Source organism: Macaca mulatta, chromosome 9, assembly GCF_049350105.2.
Source record: "Macaca mulatta isolate MMU2019108-1 chromosome 9, T2T-MMU8v2.0, whole genome shotgun sequence".
In the NCBI taxonomy this organism is placed as follows: domain Eukaryota; kingdom Metazoa; phylum Chordata; class Mammalia; order Primates; family Cercopithecidae; genus Macaca; species Macaca mulatta.
The window spans coordinates 79,665,958-79,683,831 of NC_133414.1; the positions used below are offsets into that span (position 1 = coordinate 79,665,958).

Below are 17,874 nucleotides of genomic sequence, written 5' to 3' on the forward strand. Positions count from 1 at the left end.
TGTGCAAACCCTTTGACCACGTGTCTTTTTACTTCTCATCTCCCTGTACTGCATTTGACACACGGCCAAGATTCAAGTGGAGAGGCTTGGGGGCAGAGGCCTGAAGTCAGGATCCCGGGGTGCAGTCCAGTGATAGGGTGGGTGGGGTCCTGGCTGAGTACTATGTCAGCAACAACCGTGTGGGGGGACAATGTGTTTACACACACAGGGCTAAACCTCAGCAGGCTGCAAACCGCTGGGCAGGGCAGTGTAGGCTCTGAAACCAGGCCGAGCCTTTTTTTTTTTTTTTCCTGTGACCACTAGGTAGCCTGAAGTGATGTGTGTGACCCTGCCTCAGTTATGGCCAGGACCTTCTCCATCCCCTGGGCTTCCCAGCCACCGCTGTCTCCTCTCTACTTGTTTTCCTTGACTCTGACTTTTAAACTTCTCTTTACACACATTTCTATTTTATTACATAGATTCTTGTGACTTTGAATCCTTTGTGGCAGTAGCTGAAGTGTCGTAAGTAAATGAATAACCTCAGGACTGTAACAAAAGAGGTTTCTTTGCCCATTTACCCAGGATATTCAGCTAACACCGGATCTCCCCTTTCCAGGTTCCAGAGAATGTTCTGCTCTATTCTGAGATCATCAGTGAGCTGTGATTTCCCTGGCCAGAGCCTGAAAGGGAATCAGGGAGGGGGTTAGAAGAATGGGGTCATACCCTGATTGCTCGGGACCTCGCCTGGGAGGGGAGGAGTGTGGCCTGGAGATGGGGACACCCGCAGTGAGGGTGACTGTGAATTCTAAGGGGCAGAGGATGTGGGCTGGGCTGCATTATGACTTTTGGGGGCCCTGGGCAGTTTTGTCTTCCTCCATCAAAAAAATATAAAAAATTATATTTTACAATTATGTTGGTAGAAAGACAAAAAACAATCCTGGCTGGATTCATTGTTATATATTCACTTTTTTTTTTCTACATTTAAAAAGGTTAAGAATTAAAATATTTTTGTGGCCTCTAAAAGTACTCCGTGGCTGCTGGAGAAGTTGTCCCTGGGCTACAGGGCCATGAGAATCTGGCCCAGGGCAAGAAGCATCCCTGGGTTCACATGAGCCCTCCTTGTGTCCACAGAGATCAACTCTTGTTCACTACTGCATGGCTTCACTTTTCTTTTTTCTTTCCTCCTTCTTCTTCTTCTTTTTTTTTTCTTTTAAGGGAGGGTCTCACTCTGTTGCCCAGGCTGGAGCGCAGTGGTGCGATCATAGCTCACTGCAGCCTCAGACTCCTGGGCTCAAGCAAACTTCCCACCTCAGCCTCCGGAGTAGCTGGGACTACAGGCAAGTGCCACCACACTCAGCTAAATTTTGAAAAATGTTTTTGTAGAGATGAGGGTCTCACTATGTTGCCCAGACTCGCTTCACTTTTCAAATGAGGAACTTGGCCAAGACTTAGAGGAGGAAGTTGTCCAAGTTTTAAGCTAACCTAGTGACGTTTAGAGTAAGAGTGTCAGTATAGGCGTTTGGGGTCTGAGCTGCATGTGATTTCATTACCATGAATGCTTGTGAGTGTGACCTCATCCCCACACATGGCAGGGGCTGTCTAATGACTGTGAAGCCCACTAATTTAGAGTTTTGTGTGACAGCATGTGGACAGAGTCTGAGGTTAAATTTCCCCTTGCGTTGTCTAGGAAGAAAGGATGTATAAAGAAAATGCAAAATGTAAACCAGATGGGGATGTATGTAAACTACTGGAGGAATTTGTTGTTTTCAAGCTTTTAGAAGCATGAATTTATGTTGTCAAACAGTTAACAACAAACCTGTATGCTACACCGTAGGTAAGACTTAACTAGTCACTAAAACTAGTTTCCTGAGACCTTTTCTAAGCAATGCACTAAATATGGAAAGCAATACAACATTATTTCTTAAAAAAATAAAAACAACTTCAGATTGGCCCAGCCCAAGCCCCGATCTAGGCATGTTTTCTGAATGCCGTTTGCTGGAGTGGAACATCATATGAGGCAAAGCTCCTTCAAATGCTAGTTGTGAGTGAACCCACAAACTCATATCAAGTCAACAGCCATGATTAGCAATAGCTGGTACTAGGGACTGTCGCTCAAAACAAAACAAAGCAAAACAAAGCAAAACAAACAAGCAAAAACCTACCATAACCCAACAGCAAGAGCAAATGGCTCCTTTGAAACTCTGGGGGCCCTTAGCACAACTGAACCTAAATGCTCACACAGCAAGCACTGTGATAAACTTGGGATCTGTAACAACATACATTGCTCAATAAAGTCCCCCTCCCTCCCTTTGTTGAACTTCCCATTTCAAAACCTTACTCCATACTTCTGAGAACCCCTACTTCTGGGAATTTCTGCTTTCACAGGAGAGAATGTATTTAATATAATGATTAATCAGGATCATGAATTGCCATGTTTCATTTTTTTTTTAATAATGAAAATGCATAAGGGTTTAAAATACTCTTCGACACACCTAGCTTAGCAAATATCATGGACCTCTACATTTATGTGAATTCACACATGAGCTAGCCAGCACCTCAGTTCTGGCTGGCCCCCTTTGGCACCAGGACACAATAATTTATTAAGCTTCAATACTTAATAAGTGTGCACAAATATCATGCAGACATTACGACCATACTCACAAACAAAAAGTGTATTAGAGACACAGGTTTATACAAAACATCTTGTAAACAAAAGGGAAAAGGGAAGAGGTTGATATTTTCTGTACAAAATATGCAGGTTTTTCTTTCTTTTTTAATAATCTGTAAGATGCATCATCCTTCTGGCATTTTCAAAAAGTGAAAACTGTATAAAAATAAATATTCTATGTACAAACACACACACAGGCCAATCCAAGGTTAGAGGCATCACTGCAAAACAAAAACAAAACAATGTTCTGTTAGTTTCAGTGGGTCTGCAGAGGTTTATTTCCTTTGTGGGAAGGGAGGGAAATCTTGTCCTAGGTTGGGTGGGACTTCTGGACAGGGGAACTGTGGGAACCCTGAGCCCCTAGGTGGAAGAAACTGGTGGCTACCTTAGCTCCCTGAAGGGAGGAAACCAAGTTCACCTCTCTGTGAATCCCCTTTGTGGTCACTAGAGGGCACTCTCTTTCTCTGCTGCCTTTGGAGGCCTGATTGTTGTAACCCCTGCCTTGTCCCAGATTGGACTTAAAGTGTAAATGAGTAGTCTTGAAGCTCTCTGGTTGCTTCTCCAAGACATTGCAGCTCTTGGTAGTGGCTGTTCTTCCCCTGCTAATCTCAACCATTTTTATCTCCTAACCATTGGCAGCAACCTTAAAAAGGAAATTTTTTTTAGGGGGCAAGGGTCCAGAGGTCTTATGACACCTCTGACCTGCTTTTGTGGTGCTTTAACTAGGTCTAGGTGGAGCTTGGCAGGAGGACGAGGCCAGGCTCCAGGGATGGATTCTGGGGAGGCATCTGTCTTGCATGTTGAGCTCTTCCTTCTTGGGTTAGGGGGCGCTTCAGGTATCCGGGCAAGTAGGTGGTCAGCGTTGGCCTGGGGTCTTGGTGATTTCACCACTTTTACCCAACCCAGTGCACTAATGAGATTCTGGCATCTTAGTACAGGGGAGTTTGTTCATCTCATTGTAAGTGTGACTCTGCTGTCACTGGGATAGCACTGGATTCGTTGAGCACAGATTCTTGAACAGGTTGGAGTCTCCAACCCTTTATGAGGATGAACCTTGAGACAATGGTGGTGGGGGTTGGTGAGAAGACTTGGAGTGAGAGGCAGGGTGGAGGGAGACGGTATGGGGCAGCATAGCGACTGCCACCGTTGCTGGGGACCAAGGTGGGGCTTCTGGATTAGTTAGCAAGCAGATGGCCCCTGTCAGCCTGGGCAGCCCTGTGCTCTGGGGAGCCATAGTTGAATGGGGTGATCACAGGCAAGGGCACAGTCCTGTGATGTCAGACTGCTCTAATGATGGCAAATGCTAAGGCCAGTGTGAATCAATGAAAACTCATTGTCGGTAGGAACTCGGGGAGCCCAGGAGAGATTGGGCTGCAGGTCACAGTGTTGTGGCATGAAATTCTGCCAGATTAAATGCAAGGGGAGTGGTAAAGTGGTGAGTAGCACAGCCCCTATGAACTTACACTGTAGCTGCATGTGACCGTAGCCAATGGGAAGCTCACAGTGGCATGTGAATTCAGAGTGTAAGCAACTGAGATGTCCTATATCTAAGACATGTCATCATGTGGCATAAACGACCTCAGAGGAACTCTATGAGTGATGGTCTGGAACTCCTTGGGGAATTTCCTTGGGGGAAAGACACTATGTACATTGAACACACAAAGCATAAAGAAGTCACCTGTGTGGCTGCATGGACATCCCGTGTAGGGTTTGCTGATGTTCTAAGAAGCATTTTTAAATGTTCTTTAACAGCATGCAGTGTATGGGATGTTTAATGGGCACCCTGCCTTTGAGACAGTGACTTTTTGACCTGTGTCTTGCTGCCTCATCTGTAGCAAGGCAGAATGGAAATTGTGGAAGCTTTATGGCACTATTGAGAATGGAGCCCCAATGCAAACCGATGGGAAGCCTTACCTTGTTCCAGCAGCCTTGGACTGGCAAGCCATCTTCGCCCTGCAAGGAGAAAGGAAGGCAGAGGGCTCAGACTCCCTGCAGTGGTCCACCAAGCGGGCAGGACCGGGGTAACGAGGGCCACACACATTTTAGCAGCTGATCAGGATGTGGTCCACCCACTCTTGTCTATTTCTTTGCTCTACTCCAGGTCAGAACCCCAGAAGGAGGTGGAAACAAATCCGTCTATTTTCCTATTGGCTAAGGTCACATGCAGCTACAGTGCAAGGCCAATAGGGGCTGTCCTCTCCTGTGGGACGAGCAAGCAGAGATGTCCTTGTGTGTCATGAAGGAACAGTCTCTGCTGTGGCCCTGTGGAGTGCTGGCTGCTCACAGGCAAGCCACTCAGCACAAGGGAGCCTCAGTTTCCTCCTCCATAAAACCTTGGCAAGGGCAGTTGCTTGAAGTGACCTCTAAGGGCCTTCCCAGCCTTCTCATTCTCTTATTTGTCTCTCTTCCTAAGCAGAGGGAGGAGGACATGTGGACAGTCCTTCTTTGATGATCAATCCTGGGGTGGGGTGAGGGGCATGAAGGGACAGGCAACCTCATGAGTATTGCAGCACGGCTCTGAGATGCCTTTGGCAAGAACACAAGTGTTCCTGGGGAAGCCTTAGACCTTGCTGGGAATTTGGGGGTGAAGTGCAGTAGCAACATGGGAATCAACTGCACACTGTCAGTCTCCTTTGTTGGTAGCAACCATGCAGCCCCTTTAGCCTCAAGATGTTCGTGTTCTGCCCTTGGTGATACAAACCTTCCTGAGTTTTCTTGGGCCCTCATCTCCTCTCCTTGCTGGCATACCCTGTGGGGAATCTAGAAATCTAGAGACCAGGTGGGGAAGGCGAGGCTGGGCCAAGGGCAAAGATCTAGTTTTCAGCCCAAGTCTGCTAGACAGGCAGGGCAGACAAGGAGATGGACACGGGGCTTCAGGAGACCAGAGCAAGTGCTCAGTCCTGAGGCTGCTTGTGGAATGAGAGTCCTCTGCTGTCCTGGTCTAATGACATCCACCCATGCCAGGGGCTGAAACCTCTCATCACCTGGCATTGGGCAGGGATTGGTCCCAATATGGAGGGCCTAGGAAGTCTGGTTATCTTGTAGTAAAAGTCATGAGTAGTAGCTACCCCTGCCCCCCAAGTCCATAATAACACAGAGGAGGAGGCAGAGTGAGAAACAACAAGGGGAAGACACTTCCCCAGTAAACTTAATAGAAAAATGACACATTGATATGGGATGTATAATCAGGGTGACCTTCATTTTCCCCTCTGGGTTGGGGAGGGGATTGCAAGGGGAGGTGGTGCATTCCACAGTTTCAGGGTGACCCTGTGCCCTTCCCCAGCCTGCCACGGTGCGGTATGACACACATCACGTGGATGCTGGGAGGGAGAGGAGCCTCTGCGGGCCAGAGCGGCATTCCCATTGGTGTGTGGATGGTGGCAGCGGGGTATGGAGGGCAGGGCAGGCAGAGAATGAAAAGTAATGTATGATGAGAAACAGAGAGGCCAAGGCAGCTGCTGGCAGAACTAAAGGTGCCCAGATTGCAGGGGGGGGGGATTGTGGCCGAGGGAAGACCTGGCCGGTGCTCGAGGGAAGACCTGGCCGGTGCTCAAAGGAGCCTCTGTGGGCCAGAGCGGCATTCCCATTGTTGTGTGGATGGTGGAAGGTCCCGATTAAGAAAGGTGGCTGTGCAGGCTGCAAGCGCGGGGTTTGGCAGGACCAGCAGGGACAGGAAGCATGCTACCGTCTGCTTGCTCTGCACTCTTCTTCTGTTGCCTATGCTCCTCCTAAAAAGTCCCTACTGCCCTTCAAGGGGCTCTAGGGCCCCCTGTCAGGGTCACACAGCATAATTTCTTATATCTTTTCCTCTTTTGTTCAAAGAGAATTCCTGCGTGACCCCAGGGCGGGGATGTGAGGCCCCAAATTCTCTTATTACTGGTATGATAAAATAGCTCTTGAACTCCAAACCAATTGGGGAAATTTGGGGAGAGCAGTAACCCCTTGAGCCTTGGAGTGAAGTGTTCCCTTCAGCTTCTTTTGCAGTAAGAGGATGGAGGCCTATACTGTCCATGCCTAGAGAGGGACCGGGCAGGCAGGAACAAACTGTTACCACTTCGCCTGGGACGTGCTTGGAAGACGGGCCCTTAGCTGTCTCCCTGCCTCCTCCTTAACTGCACTCTCGACCTTTCCATCTCTCCCAGACTCTTCAGTAAGAAGCCATCCGACCATGAAAGAAAGGGACAAGGAAGGGTCTAGTAATGTCTTTGGAGATTTAAGCAAAAAGGACAAACCCTTTAGGATCCAAAAACCTAATGCTGGACCATCCCTTAGTTCTGATGATGTCACCTGGGCAGTGACACACGACCCAACCTGGAAGAACAGGCAGGTGGCCCCTCCTCCACCTCACTTCTAGCGCTTCTCAGTCTACGCTGTAATCATGCCATTCTGTCCCCCAAATCATGCGATGGAGGGGGCAGGGGACACAGGGCTGACTCAGGCATCTCATTCACATGTTTTGCTACGTGTTCAGCCCGTGCGTTCTGAACTAACTGCACTGCCTGAAGGAAAAGAAGTAAGTCATGGTTCTGAGAACCAGTCCCAGAGGATCCAGTTTCCTAGCTGGTCTCTGGTGGCAGCTTTGTCTGGAATCAGCTTGGAGATGAGTATCAGAGGCAGCAAAGCCAACTTCAGGGTGGGAGGTCTGGCTCGCATCAGGTGGATGTGCTTTAGAAGTAGCTGCAGCAGGAAGCCAGGAAATATCCTGGTAAACTTTGCATGCAAAAGGGTGGCACGGCTGGGAGACCCCGGAGTACTAGCCAAGGCGGGGTGACCCTGGGCATTTACAGAGTGAAGAAGCGAGAAGTGGATACTGGGGGGGATGGAGGAGGAGTGTGGAGGGTGGCTGGGGAGGCACGCAGTATGAATCACACACATGGGGAAGCCCAAATCGGCCATGCAGGCAAGCAAGGGCAATGCCATACCAATGGGCATGGGGCATCCAGTCCGTCCAGCCCTGGTAACCCCGGCTCCCCTTTCTCTCCTTTAAAACCTCGGTGGCCCTGTTCACAAAACCAACCACGATGATTATTCAGGTCTAGGCTGGCCCGCTCCAACCATGGAGTGGAGAGGCCCAGTCCTACCCTGGCCAGGATGCAGGACCCTTGAGGCATCTACAAACAGCGGCTAAATCCCAGGAGATCCCCCACCTCCCAAATCCAGCTTTTGTGCTCTCTTTGTGCTCTGGAGAGTTCAGCTTTGCACACGTACAACCTGCCCCCTCTCCATTGATCCCACTCTCTTTATAGACTCACTTAGTGTAAACACAGACAAACTTCAACTTCAGTGCATCATAATTTTTTAGAACCTTCAAATGGATTGAAAAGCACTTGAGAAACCCAGCAGATGTGCCTCATCATTAATTGTTGGCTGTTTTGAGAAGGCTTCCCATGGGGTGTCTGACTACCGACTCTGGTCTGCAGCTTTACAGGTTTTAGCTGGATGGCTGGTGAGTGTTGGTAGCTTGTGCATTAGAAGCCCCTCATCTGGCTTTGTTCTGCCCAGTTTTGACATCAGTGGCCCTGAGGAGACGCTAACTCTGGTGTCCTGCATCCTGACCAAGTGAGGATTCAGACAGCTTGAACTACTGGCCCACAGAGATGGCCATGAAACGAAGAAGGCAAATCTGTGGCTCACAAATGCTACACTGGCTTCCAAAGCCATCCTGGAGCTAAGAGCTGAGGCCTTCCCTGAAAATCCCTTTCCTAGTGGTTTCTTCACTGCCACACATCAATTGCTCTGCATCTTCAAAGGAAAAGGATTCAAAGGCGAGGGATTTAGCCAGAATTACTTGCAGCTGTGGTTACAAAGCAACTCCAACAGTGGGCAGAATTTCACCGGTCAAATGAACAGATTTTGGTAGCATCAGTGTAGACATTTGGTTCTCATCTTAGTTTATTTGCCTTCTTTGTTTCCAACTTGCAAACCTCAAGGACAAAAACCAGAACAATGCAAGTGATAAACAAAAACATACCAATGGGCAGGGGGCATCTAATCCAGGCGCTCCTTGGTCTCCCTTATCCCCTTTAGGCCCTCTAGAGCCTTTCTTCCCCCTCTCCCCCTGTAAATAATGGTTTAGTCCGGGAAAAAAAAAAACATCAAAACTTTAGGATCATTCATGTGTTAAGGTTAGAGACAGAAAAAGATAAATAAAGTTAAAAAGGGAAAAAGAGGCTTTAAATTAGGATATTCTCCCCCACAGGATTTGGAGTGAATACCCACCTCCTCCCCACCCCGCAGGAACCTGAGAATTTGGCTAAGGTGGGTGGGAGGGGAAGGGAGGACAGGCAGAGGGCTCAGAGCTGCAGGTGGAGGGAACCACAGATGGAAGATTTGTGTGGCCAGTTTTGCTAATACTAAGCCCAGGGTGGGTCTGTGCTGAACACAGTGGCTAGGGACCAACTTCCTTCTCTCTGAGGGTCTATTTTTGAAAGGCTTTGGGGTGACAACTTTTTTTTCCCCCAATTATTGTTTATCCCTTTGACATTCTATTGGGAGGCAAGGTGATTTTGCTTGGAGCCATGGGATATGTGTCAACATAGCGTGTATGAGTGTATGCACATATGTACTTGGGCATGTGTGTGTATATGTATGTACGAGTATGTGGGTATGTGCTTGTGTGTATGTGTGTGTGTGCACGTTTGAGTGTGTGTGGGTATGTGCTTGTGCACGTGTGTGTATATGTATGTATGAGTATATGGGTATGTGCTTGTGTATATGTGTGTGTGCGTGCACGTTTGAGTGTGTGGGTATGTGCTTGTGCACGTGTGTATATGTATGTATGAGTATATATGTATGTGCTTGTGTATATGTGTGTGCACGTTTGAGTGTGTGTGGGTATGTGCTTGTGCAAGTGTGTGTATATGTATGTATGTATGAGTAGACAGGTATGTGCTTGTGTATGTGTGTGTGTACGCACGTTTGAGTATGTGTGGGTATGTGCTTGTGCACGTGTGTGTATATGTATGTATGAGTATACAGGTATGTGCTTGTGTATATGTGTGTGCACGTGCACGTTTGAGTGTGTCTGGGTATGTGCTTGTGCACGTGTGTGTATATGTATGTATGAGTATACGGGTATGTGCTTGTGTATATGTGGGTGTGCACACGTTTGAGTGTGTCTGGGTATGTGCTTGTGCACGTGTGTGTATGTATGAGTATACAGGTATGTGCTTGTGTATATGTTTGTGTGCACGTTTGAGTGTGTGTGGGTATGTGCTTGTGCACGTGTGTGTATACATATGTATGAGTATACGGGTATGTGCTTGTGTATATGTGTGTGTGTGCACGTTTGAGTGTGTCTGGGTATGTGCTTGGGCACATGAACACATGTGTGTGCCTGTACGCATGTGTGTCCATGTGCACATATGTATGTGTGTGTCCAGAGCTCACGGATGGCCCCTGGGTCTCAGCTGGGTTCTCCCGTTCTATGTGTGTCTCTGCTTCATCCTGGTCTGAAGTCAGACGGTTATTTGTATATGAATATGTTGGTTTAAGGAATTCATTTGTTTCTGAAAAGCTACAGTAAACATCATTTTTCTAAATTGAATCCTGTATTGTATGTGTCAGAGTCTATTTAAAGAAGGGCTGTGGGGAATTCTTTTTAAAAGGGAAGCATCACCTCTGTAATGAATTTGCATTTGCATTTTTATATGTGTGTTTCCTAAAAAGGGGGCCCAGTATGCCCCTAGGGAGTCTTCCTGGGACCTCCCCTCCTCTATGGAAGGAGGATTATCTAATGCTTGGGGACTTCAACAGTGTCGCTCCAGGGTGACATTGAAGGCTGGGCAGCATATTAGAACAAAGGCTTGAAGTCAGAGTTGGTTCTGACAGTTAGCTGTGTGACTTTGTGAATCTACTTCTTTGAGCCTTAGTTTCTTTACCTGTAAAATGGATACAGTAATACCTGCCTCAAAAATTTGTTGTGAGGCTGGGCATTGTGGCTCATGTCTGTAATCCTAGCACTTTGGGAGGCCAAGGCAGGAGGATCACTTGAGGCCAGGAGTTTGAGGCCAGCCTGGACAACAAAGCAAGACCTCATTTTTGCAAAGAATAAAAAAATTAGTCGGTTGTGGTGGCATGTCCCTGTAGGCCTAGTTACTCAGGAGTATGAGGCAGGAAGATCACTTGAGCCAAGGACAGGAGTTCGAGGCAGCAGTAAACCATGATTGCACCACTACACTCCAGCCTGGGCAACAGAGCAAGACTCTGTCTGGAAAAAAATGTTGTGAGGTCTTTGTGCACATTAAATGCTTTATAATGGCATATAGTATGTGCAAAGTAAATGACAGCTGCTTCATAATGATAATAATGGTTATGATTTCTTTTTAGCCAGTATAGGAGCCAAAGGTTGGGGTCAGAAGTTGTCATGTGCAGTGTTCCTGCAGTGGAAGGCTGCAGGGTAGATGTTCATTAGAGGAAGGCAGAGGATAGGAATATTTTTGGCTGGGCGAGGTGGCTCATGTCTGTAATCCCAGCACTTTGAGAGGCCAAGGCAGGCAGATCACCAGAGGTCAGGAGTTCGAGACTAGCCTGGCCAACGTGGCGAAACCCTGTCTCTACTGAAAATACAAAAATTAGCTAGATGTGGTGGCACAAGCCTGTAATCCCAGCTACTTGGGAGGCTGAGGCAGGAGAATTGCTTGAACCCAGGAGGCAGAGGTTGCAGTGAGTCGAGATTGTGCCACTGCACTCCAGCCTGGGTGACAGAGCGAGACTCTGTCTCAAGCAAACAAGCAAACAAAATAATATTTTTGATGTTTCTCCAGATCTTCAGAAATTATTCAAATTTCTCTATTTCAGAGGTTGTCTGCAATTGCCAGTGCATTATTCTAAATGAATGTTCTGAAAATGCAAATCGTTACTTAGAAAATGCCATGTGTTTAAATATGTATGCACATACTGGGTATATTCCCATCGGCCTGAAGTTTTGTCTGCCAGCAAGAACATCATGGCACAAATCATCCCCAAATGGTAGATCAGCAAAACCACTAGCTATCTGGGTGTGGAAGCCCCCTGGCAAACTCTCTCAGGAGGGTGGCCCCTCATTCTCTGGGTCATGAGCAATTTCCTAATGAAGAAAGTCGGCAAATCTGCCAGAGTGGGGGATCCCAGGTCCAGGATACCCCGGGTGTAACAGAGGGTTGGCGCGTTCCAGACTTTCACAACAGGTAACGGACACTATGGGACATTGTGTTCTAAGAATCTGCACAATTGCCCCAAATCCGGTGTCCTTTGAGGCTATTAGAGTAGTAACGTCACCTGCATTCTCCCTGCCTGCCACCCCCAGACAGTGACACAAAAGAGACCCATTGCAAAGAGGGAACCCTAGCTGGTAAGGAATAAAGGGGCAAATAAAGTCAAGGGGCAAAGGCTTCTTAAAAACATAAGTAAATGTCTAACAGTGGACTTTGGAGGAGATAAACTGAAAGCTGGTGAGGGGGAGGGGAAAGGATGAAGGACGTGGGATTATTATAATGGAATGAACATATCTGGGGGGTGAAGGAGTAAAGGAAGAGGCCAAAAGAGATAGTGGAGGAGGAAGAGGTGAGGAGACAAGACGGACTTAGGAAGTGAGACATACACACACACATGCACACACACACACACATGCACACACACACGCACACACACACACAAACATGCATGCACCCCCCCACCCCCCAAAGTTGGGCATCTCAGATTGCAGAAGCAGCCTCACTGCATGCACACAGACCTTTTCAGCTGGCTGGTTTGCAGGCAGCTCCACAGTAACACCCAATTTTCCTGAATGATTTTATTGCCAGATTCATGCCACCCTTTATCCTTTGACTGATTTCTTAGCCTAAAGGTGGCTCCTGGGCCAAATTCACAGAGCTACTTAGGGGAAAGGGGAAGCACCCTTAGTGACAAGGTCAGGATATTCTTTCCACTGGCTTGTGTGTCCTTAGAAAGCTCCTGGTCTGGGGCTCTGGGCCTTTGCCCATCATGACAAGGACTTTCCTTCCATGAACAGGAAAGAGGTTCTGAGGCCATCCTTTGGTGGGACATGGAGAAGCATACTTTTAAGGTTGTATCTTGGTTCACTGTAAGATAAAACAAATCTCAGGGCCACGCGTGGTGGTTCATGTCTGTAATTCCAGCACTTTGGGAGGCCGAGGCAGGCAGATCACTTGAGGTCAGGAGTTCGAAACCAGCCTGGCCAACATGGTGAAACCCCGTCTCTACTAAAATCCAAAAAAAAAAAAAAAAAAAAAATTAGCCAGGTGTGGTGGTGCACACCTGTAGTCCCAGCTACTCAGGAGGCTAAGGCAGGGGAATCGCTCGAACCTGGGGGGCGGAGGTTGCAGTGAGCCGAGATCGCGCCACTGTACTCCAGCCTGGTGAAAGAGCAAGACTCCATCTCAAAGAAAAAGAAAAAAAGGTCAGAATGGGGAGGCAAGACTGAGAGGGGACTCTTTCAGGACATTCGGGCATCCTGAGAGCCAAATCCCTGGAATGAAGAGAACAAGCTGCCCTGGAGTTGGAAACCTGCTCTTTGGGAATAAGTCAATTGGCTCTTCATGGTGTGCTCGAAAGAAAGGTGCGTGCCACCTCACTGTTTTCTGAACTTGATTTTTACTAAGGGACACATTCCTAATTTGTAAAGGGGATGGAGGAAAGTGTGTCACACATCAGGAAGGGGAGGGGGAATAGACATACTTTCCCACTGATTCCTGGGGCCTCCACGGATGACTCGATAACCTCAGCTGCTGCAGCATCAGAGCCGCCAGCCCCCTCCCTCCCTCTGTGTGTGACAAGGGTACTTGTCCTGCCTCCACCTGTAGAGCAACATGGTCACCGTCCCTCGAAGGGCCAATTTTGCAGCCTTCAGACGGCTCAGTGTCTCCAGCCAACTGAAAAAGTCTGAAGAAGGAGGTTTAGAAAATACTAATTGAATTTAATAAAGAAAACTAGAACACGTCCGAAAGACATTTGAAAGGAAGTTAGGACGCCAATGAAGAGGTGGAATGATCAAAGATTTTAGAAGCCTAAATCCTTTGATGTCACACTAAGGAAAGTCCTTCACAGCGTGCCTTAGAGCATCTGGAAGCAGGTCTGTTTATTCTGGCGGTTTCCAGACCTGGTCTTGCCATGGGCAGGGGTGGCGTTGCTGCTCCCTCTTGTTTATAGAAGATGAGGGACAAACTGAGTTGCTTTTGACCAGCTGCCAGTGGAGAGCACTTAGGAAAATGGGAGTGCTCAGTAAATAGATCTTGAATTGAAGAGAATGGAATTCACTCGTCAGATGAGCATAGGCATTTGCGCACTTTCTGTGCATGAACATGGTGTCAGTGTGCAAAGATCAGCCAAAAGACCTGGGTTCTGGAGACCGTGTGCTCTGCCTCTAACTCTCCATGGGAACCCAGAACACATGATCATCGTCTGGGCCTTGTTTCTCCATCTGTTCCTTCTCCTCTAAGCGCCTGGGATTTTAGGACCCGCTAGAAGACATACTTGGCTTGTAGGGGGTGTGCCCCCAACTCCAGGAAGCCCCACGATGTGGCAGCAGATGAGACCCTCCAGAGGGGAACCCAAAGGCCATCTCTTGGTCAAATGTAGTGAAATTCTCCCTGCTGGGCCCAAATGCTGAAGGTCGTGGCAGGTGACATAGCCCATTACGTGGCTGTGGGTGCCACGGGCATTTGGTAAGTGTGTCCTGGCGACGATGGCAGAAACCAAAGGGACAGCAAGAGTCTGAGAAGGCACATGTCCTTTCAGAGCCCTGCCGACTCTTTCCAAGAGAAATAGTGGCTGTAATATTTTTAAAAACGGTTGGCTGCTTCCAACAGCTGTCTGCTTGTTCTTGGAGCTGGAATTTATTTTCTCTCACCAGTGGCCCGGAATGCCTGGCAAAACCAAGTTTCAGAAGGCGAGGACAAGGTAGCAATGGATATAAAGTGATCATATAGGGGGCCACGATCAGGGCAACCTAGAAAGAGCTGGACACATGGCTCTTGTTACTGGATAGCAATGCTAAGCTGTGGCTGCCGTGGGATTCAGTCTCTCCTTGCTGTGTGGAAAAATATGTGCTTCCATGTGAGGATCAGGCCCTGGGCTCCATACATGCCACGGGTTAAGGCCCTGCTTGTAAAGCCTTTCAATTTAGCATGACTTATCAGGAAAAACTGTTTGCTATGTTGGTCAGGAATCACCGATTGATCATTCCACCCCAGCATGAAGACATTAGTAACCAGAGTGCGAGTGCGGGGGCTCAGACTCACCCGGTTTCCCTTGTCCCCGGGTGGTCCATGTAAACCCTGCAAGAGATCGGAGGAACAAAGGCATGTTAATGAGGACACACAGGCCGGCTGTACAGTGCTTTCTTCCAGGTTCATCAAACTCCCGATGCCTCACTCACTGGAGACAGGTTTAATTATTCCCATTATACAGAAAGGGGACAGAAGCAAATCTCTCAGAAAACTTGACCTAGAGGCAAATGATGAGTTCTGGGCAAAGCCAAGAACACACTTCAGGCCGGGCGCGGTGGCTCACGCCTATAATCCCAGCACTTTGGGAGGCTGAGGCAGGAGGATCACGAGGTCAAGAGATTGAAACCATTCTGACCAACAAGGTGAAAGCCTGTCTCTACGAAAAATACAAAAAAAATTAGCTGGGCATGGTGGTGGGCACCTGTAGTCTGAGCTACTCTGGAGGCTGAGGCAGGAGAATCGCTTGAACCTGGGAGGCAGAGTTTGCAGTGAACCGAGATCATGCCACTGCACTCCAGCCTGGTGACAGAGTGAGACTCCATCTCAAAAAAAAAGAGAGAACACAGTTCTGGTTTTCTCGCCTCTCCAGCCCAGGTCCTGGACTGTGACTGGGTTCTCCCGAGGTCACTACCTCGGGTGAGGGGTCAGTTCTGAGGATGCACTTGCAGGGGGCCAGGAACGCTCTTGGCAGAGGGGAGTTCCCAAGGCATTCCTGCCAGGCTCTTGCTAGACCCTCTTTTCAAGGTGCAAAATGCTCTTCATTCTATAGCTAGGGGAATTTAGCATGAGGCAAGCCTGGCCCAGAAGTGTGTACCTGGCCAACACACACAGCCTCCAGTGGATGGGAAACTAAGGTATGGGCTCTTGCAGGCAGACACCCAACTTCTGTAACATAGTGGTAGGAAAGCATGCTGCGATGGAAAGCCAGGTGTCCCCTGCAAGGCCCAGCTCCCCTGGGAAGCTGCTCCGCTCATGAAGCCTCTCCTATCACAGGGGTCTGGATTTGATTCTGCCCCTCCTGAGGGCAGGGGCCGTGACACACTCATTACTGAGGCCAGGCTGCACTTAACACAGTGGGAGAGGCTCACATCCCATTACAGGGTCCACGTGGCAGAGCCCTGGTCCTCTCACAGCACAGTGCCCAGCAGGGCATGCTAGCCCTTCACCAGTTGCCTCTTGGCAGCTTCCTCTGTCATGGAAATGAGAGTTCTCCCTCGGCCCTGGATTTGTGCTGCTCCAGGCCCTGGGTGTTTGTTTTTTTTGGTCTGTGTGTTTGCTTTTTTGAGGTGGAGTCTTGGTCGTTCACCCAGGCTGGAGTGCAATGGTGCGATCTTGGCTTACTGCAACCTCCAGCTCCTGGGTTCAAGCGATTCTCCTGCCTCAGCCTTCCGAGTAGCTGGGATTACAGGCGTGCACCACCACACCTGGCTAATTTTTGTATTTTTAGTAGAGACGGGGTTTCACCATGTTGGCCAGGATAATCTCTATCTCCTGACCTTGTGATCCGCCTGCCTCAGCCCCCAAAGAGCTGGGATTACAGGCATGAGCCACTGCGCCCAACCGCCGCTGGGTGTTTCTAATGGGGGCAGGGGTGGGAGGAGAGGAACCTCTGATCCCAAGAGACTCACAGGAAGCCCAGCTGCTCCCGTTGGTCCTGTCATCCCAGGGTCTCCTTTGCTGCCCTGAAATGGGAGAAAGAAATGCATGAATCCTCCCAGACATGGTAACAATCTTTCTTGCCATTTTCTACTTTGGTATGAAACACAAGAAACCTCTCCAGTCCCCTCAAGAGCCCTCCAGGAAGCAAGGGCTGTGGGAAAGGTGGGGCGATGCTGATGCGAACACTGCCTTGGGGAGGGGGCTCAGAAGCCCCCCTCACTCTCCCTCCAGCACAGCCTATCCCCTAAGGCCCCCCAGAATGACCAGTGGGGTCCTGGGCCTGGCTGGCCTGAGGCAGAAGCAGGGGAGAAGAAAGCCGAGCAGGAAGGCAGGGGAAGAGAAAGGGAAGAGAAAGAGAGCTTTGCTTCTTCTCCGGAGCCTCAAGGGTCAGAGCAGCCTCCTGATTTCCCCAAGCTAGTGGTCACAGAGAAGCTTGCGCCCTCTGCAGAAGCTCCTGCCCTCACCATCTGAGACACAGCCAGCAAGATGGGCAGATGGGGAGTGCAGGGAACTGCCCATGCAGGCAGAGAACTCGACGGATGTCCACGCAGGGACCTCTGAGCCCTGAGTGTGTAGAACCCAGGGGCTGGCTGGGAAGAGCTGATATAGAAAGACACACAACTCCCCTGCCTCCACTCAGCCGACGCCTTCCACCCTCATCCTTGGGCATGCCCATTTCAGCAGGACAGGCCTGGAACTGCAAGTCCTATGACATGGCCAATGTCCCTTGACAGCGACCATGGGAGCCTGGCCTATGGCTCTGGCCTCCTGACTTCTTGCTGTCCTCCAGGAATGATCTAAACACCACCTGGCCCTCTGTTCCATGCTGTTTCTCTAAATCATTACAAAGTTGAGGCATGTCCAGTGACAATGGCACCCAGGGCCTTGCCAGACTGAACCTGAAATGGACACAAGGTGGCTAGAAGCCAAAGTGGAGGAAGTTCTCCAATTCCTTTTTTTTCTTTTCCTCTTTTTTCTTTTTCTTTTTTTTTTTTAAATAGAGATAGGACCTTGCTCTGTCTCCTAGGCCGGAGTGCAGTAATACAATAATGGTTCACTGCAACCTCCACTTCCTGCGCTCAACTGATCCTCCTGCCTCAGCCTCCTAAGTAGCTAGGACTAGAGGTGCGCACCATCATGCCTGGCTAATTAAAAAAAATTTTTTATAGAGTCAGGGTCTCACTATGTTGTCCAGGCTGCTTTCAGACTCCTGAGCTCAAGTGATCCTCCCACCCTGGCCTCCCAGAGTGTTGGGATCACCGGTGTGAGCCAACATGCCCGGCCTCTCCACCTCCTTTATCCCTCCAAGTCTAATTGACTCATAACTACACAACCAGCCCC

The 17,874-nt window shown here is 49.0% G+C and overlaps 1 protein-coding gene across 1 annotated transcript in view; it reads right to left on the reverse strand.

The window, feature by feature from the left end:
* Positions 1 to 2,535: 2,535 nt before the first annotated feature.
* The window catches only part of COL13A1 (collagen type XIII alpha 1 chain), a 92,512-nt gene continuing 77,173 nt past the window's right edge, over positions 2,536 to 17,874 (reverse strand). Inside the window, exons 32-36 of the mRNA XM_028826552.2 lie at positions 16,503 to 16,556; positions 14,887 to 14,922; positions 8,619 to 8,705; positions 4,562 to 4,600; positions 2,536 to 2,868 (exon numbers count right to left, since the gene is read on the reverse strand). Of these exons, the coding sequence (XP_028682385.2) occupies positions 2,866 to 2,868; positions 4,562 to 4,600; positions 8,619 to 8,705; positions 14,887 to 14,922; positions 16,503 to 16,556 (219 nt within the window). The 3' untranslated portion in view covers positions 2,536 to 2,865. The remainder of the gene's footprint in view (positions 2,869 to 4,561; positions 4,601 to 8,618; positions 8,706 to 14,886; positions 14,923 to 16,502; positions 16,557 to 17,874) is intronic.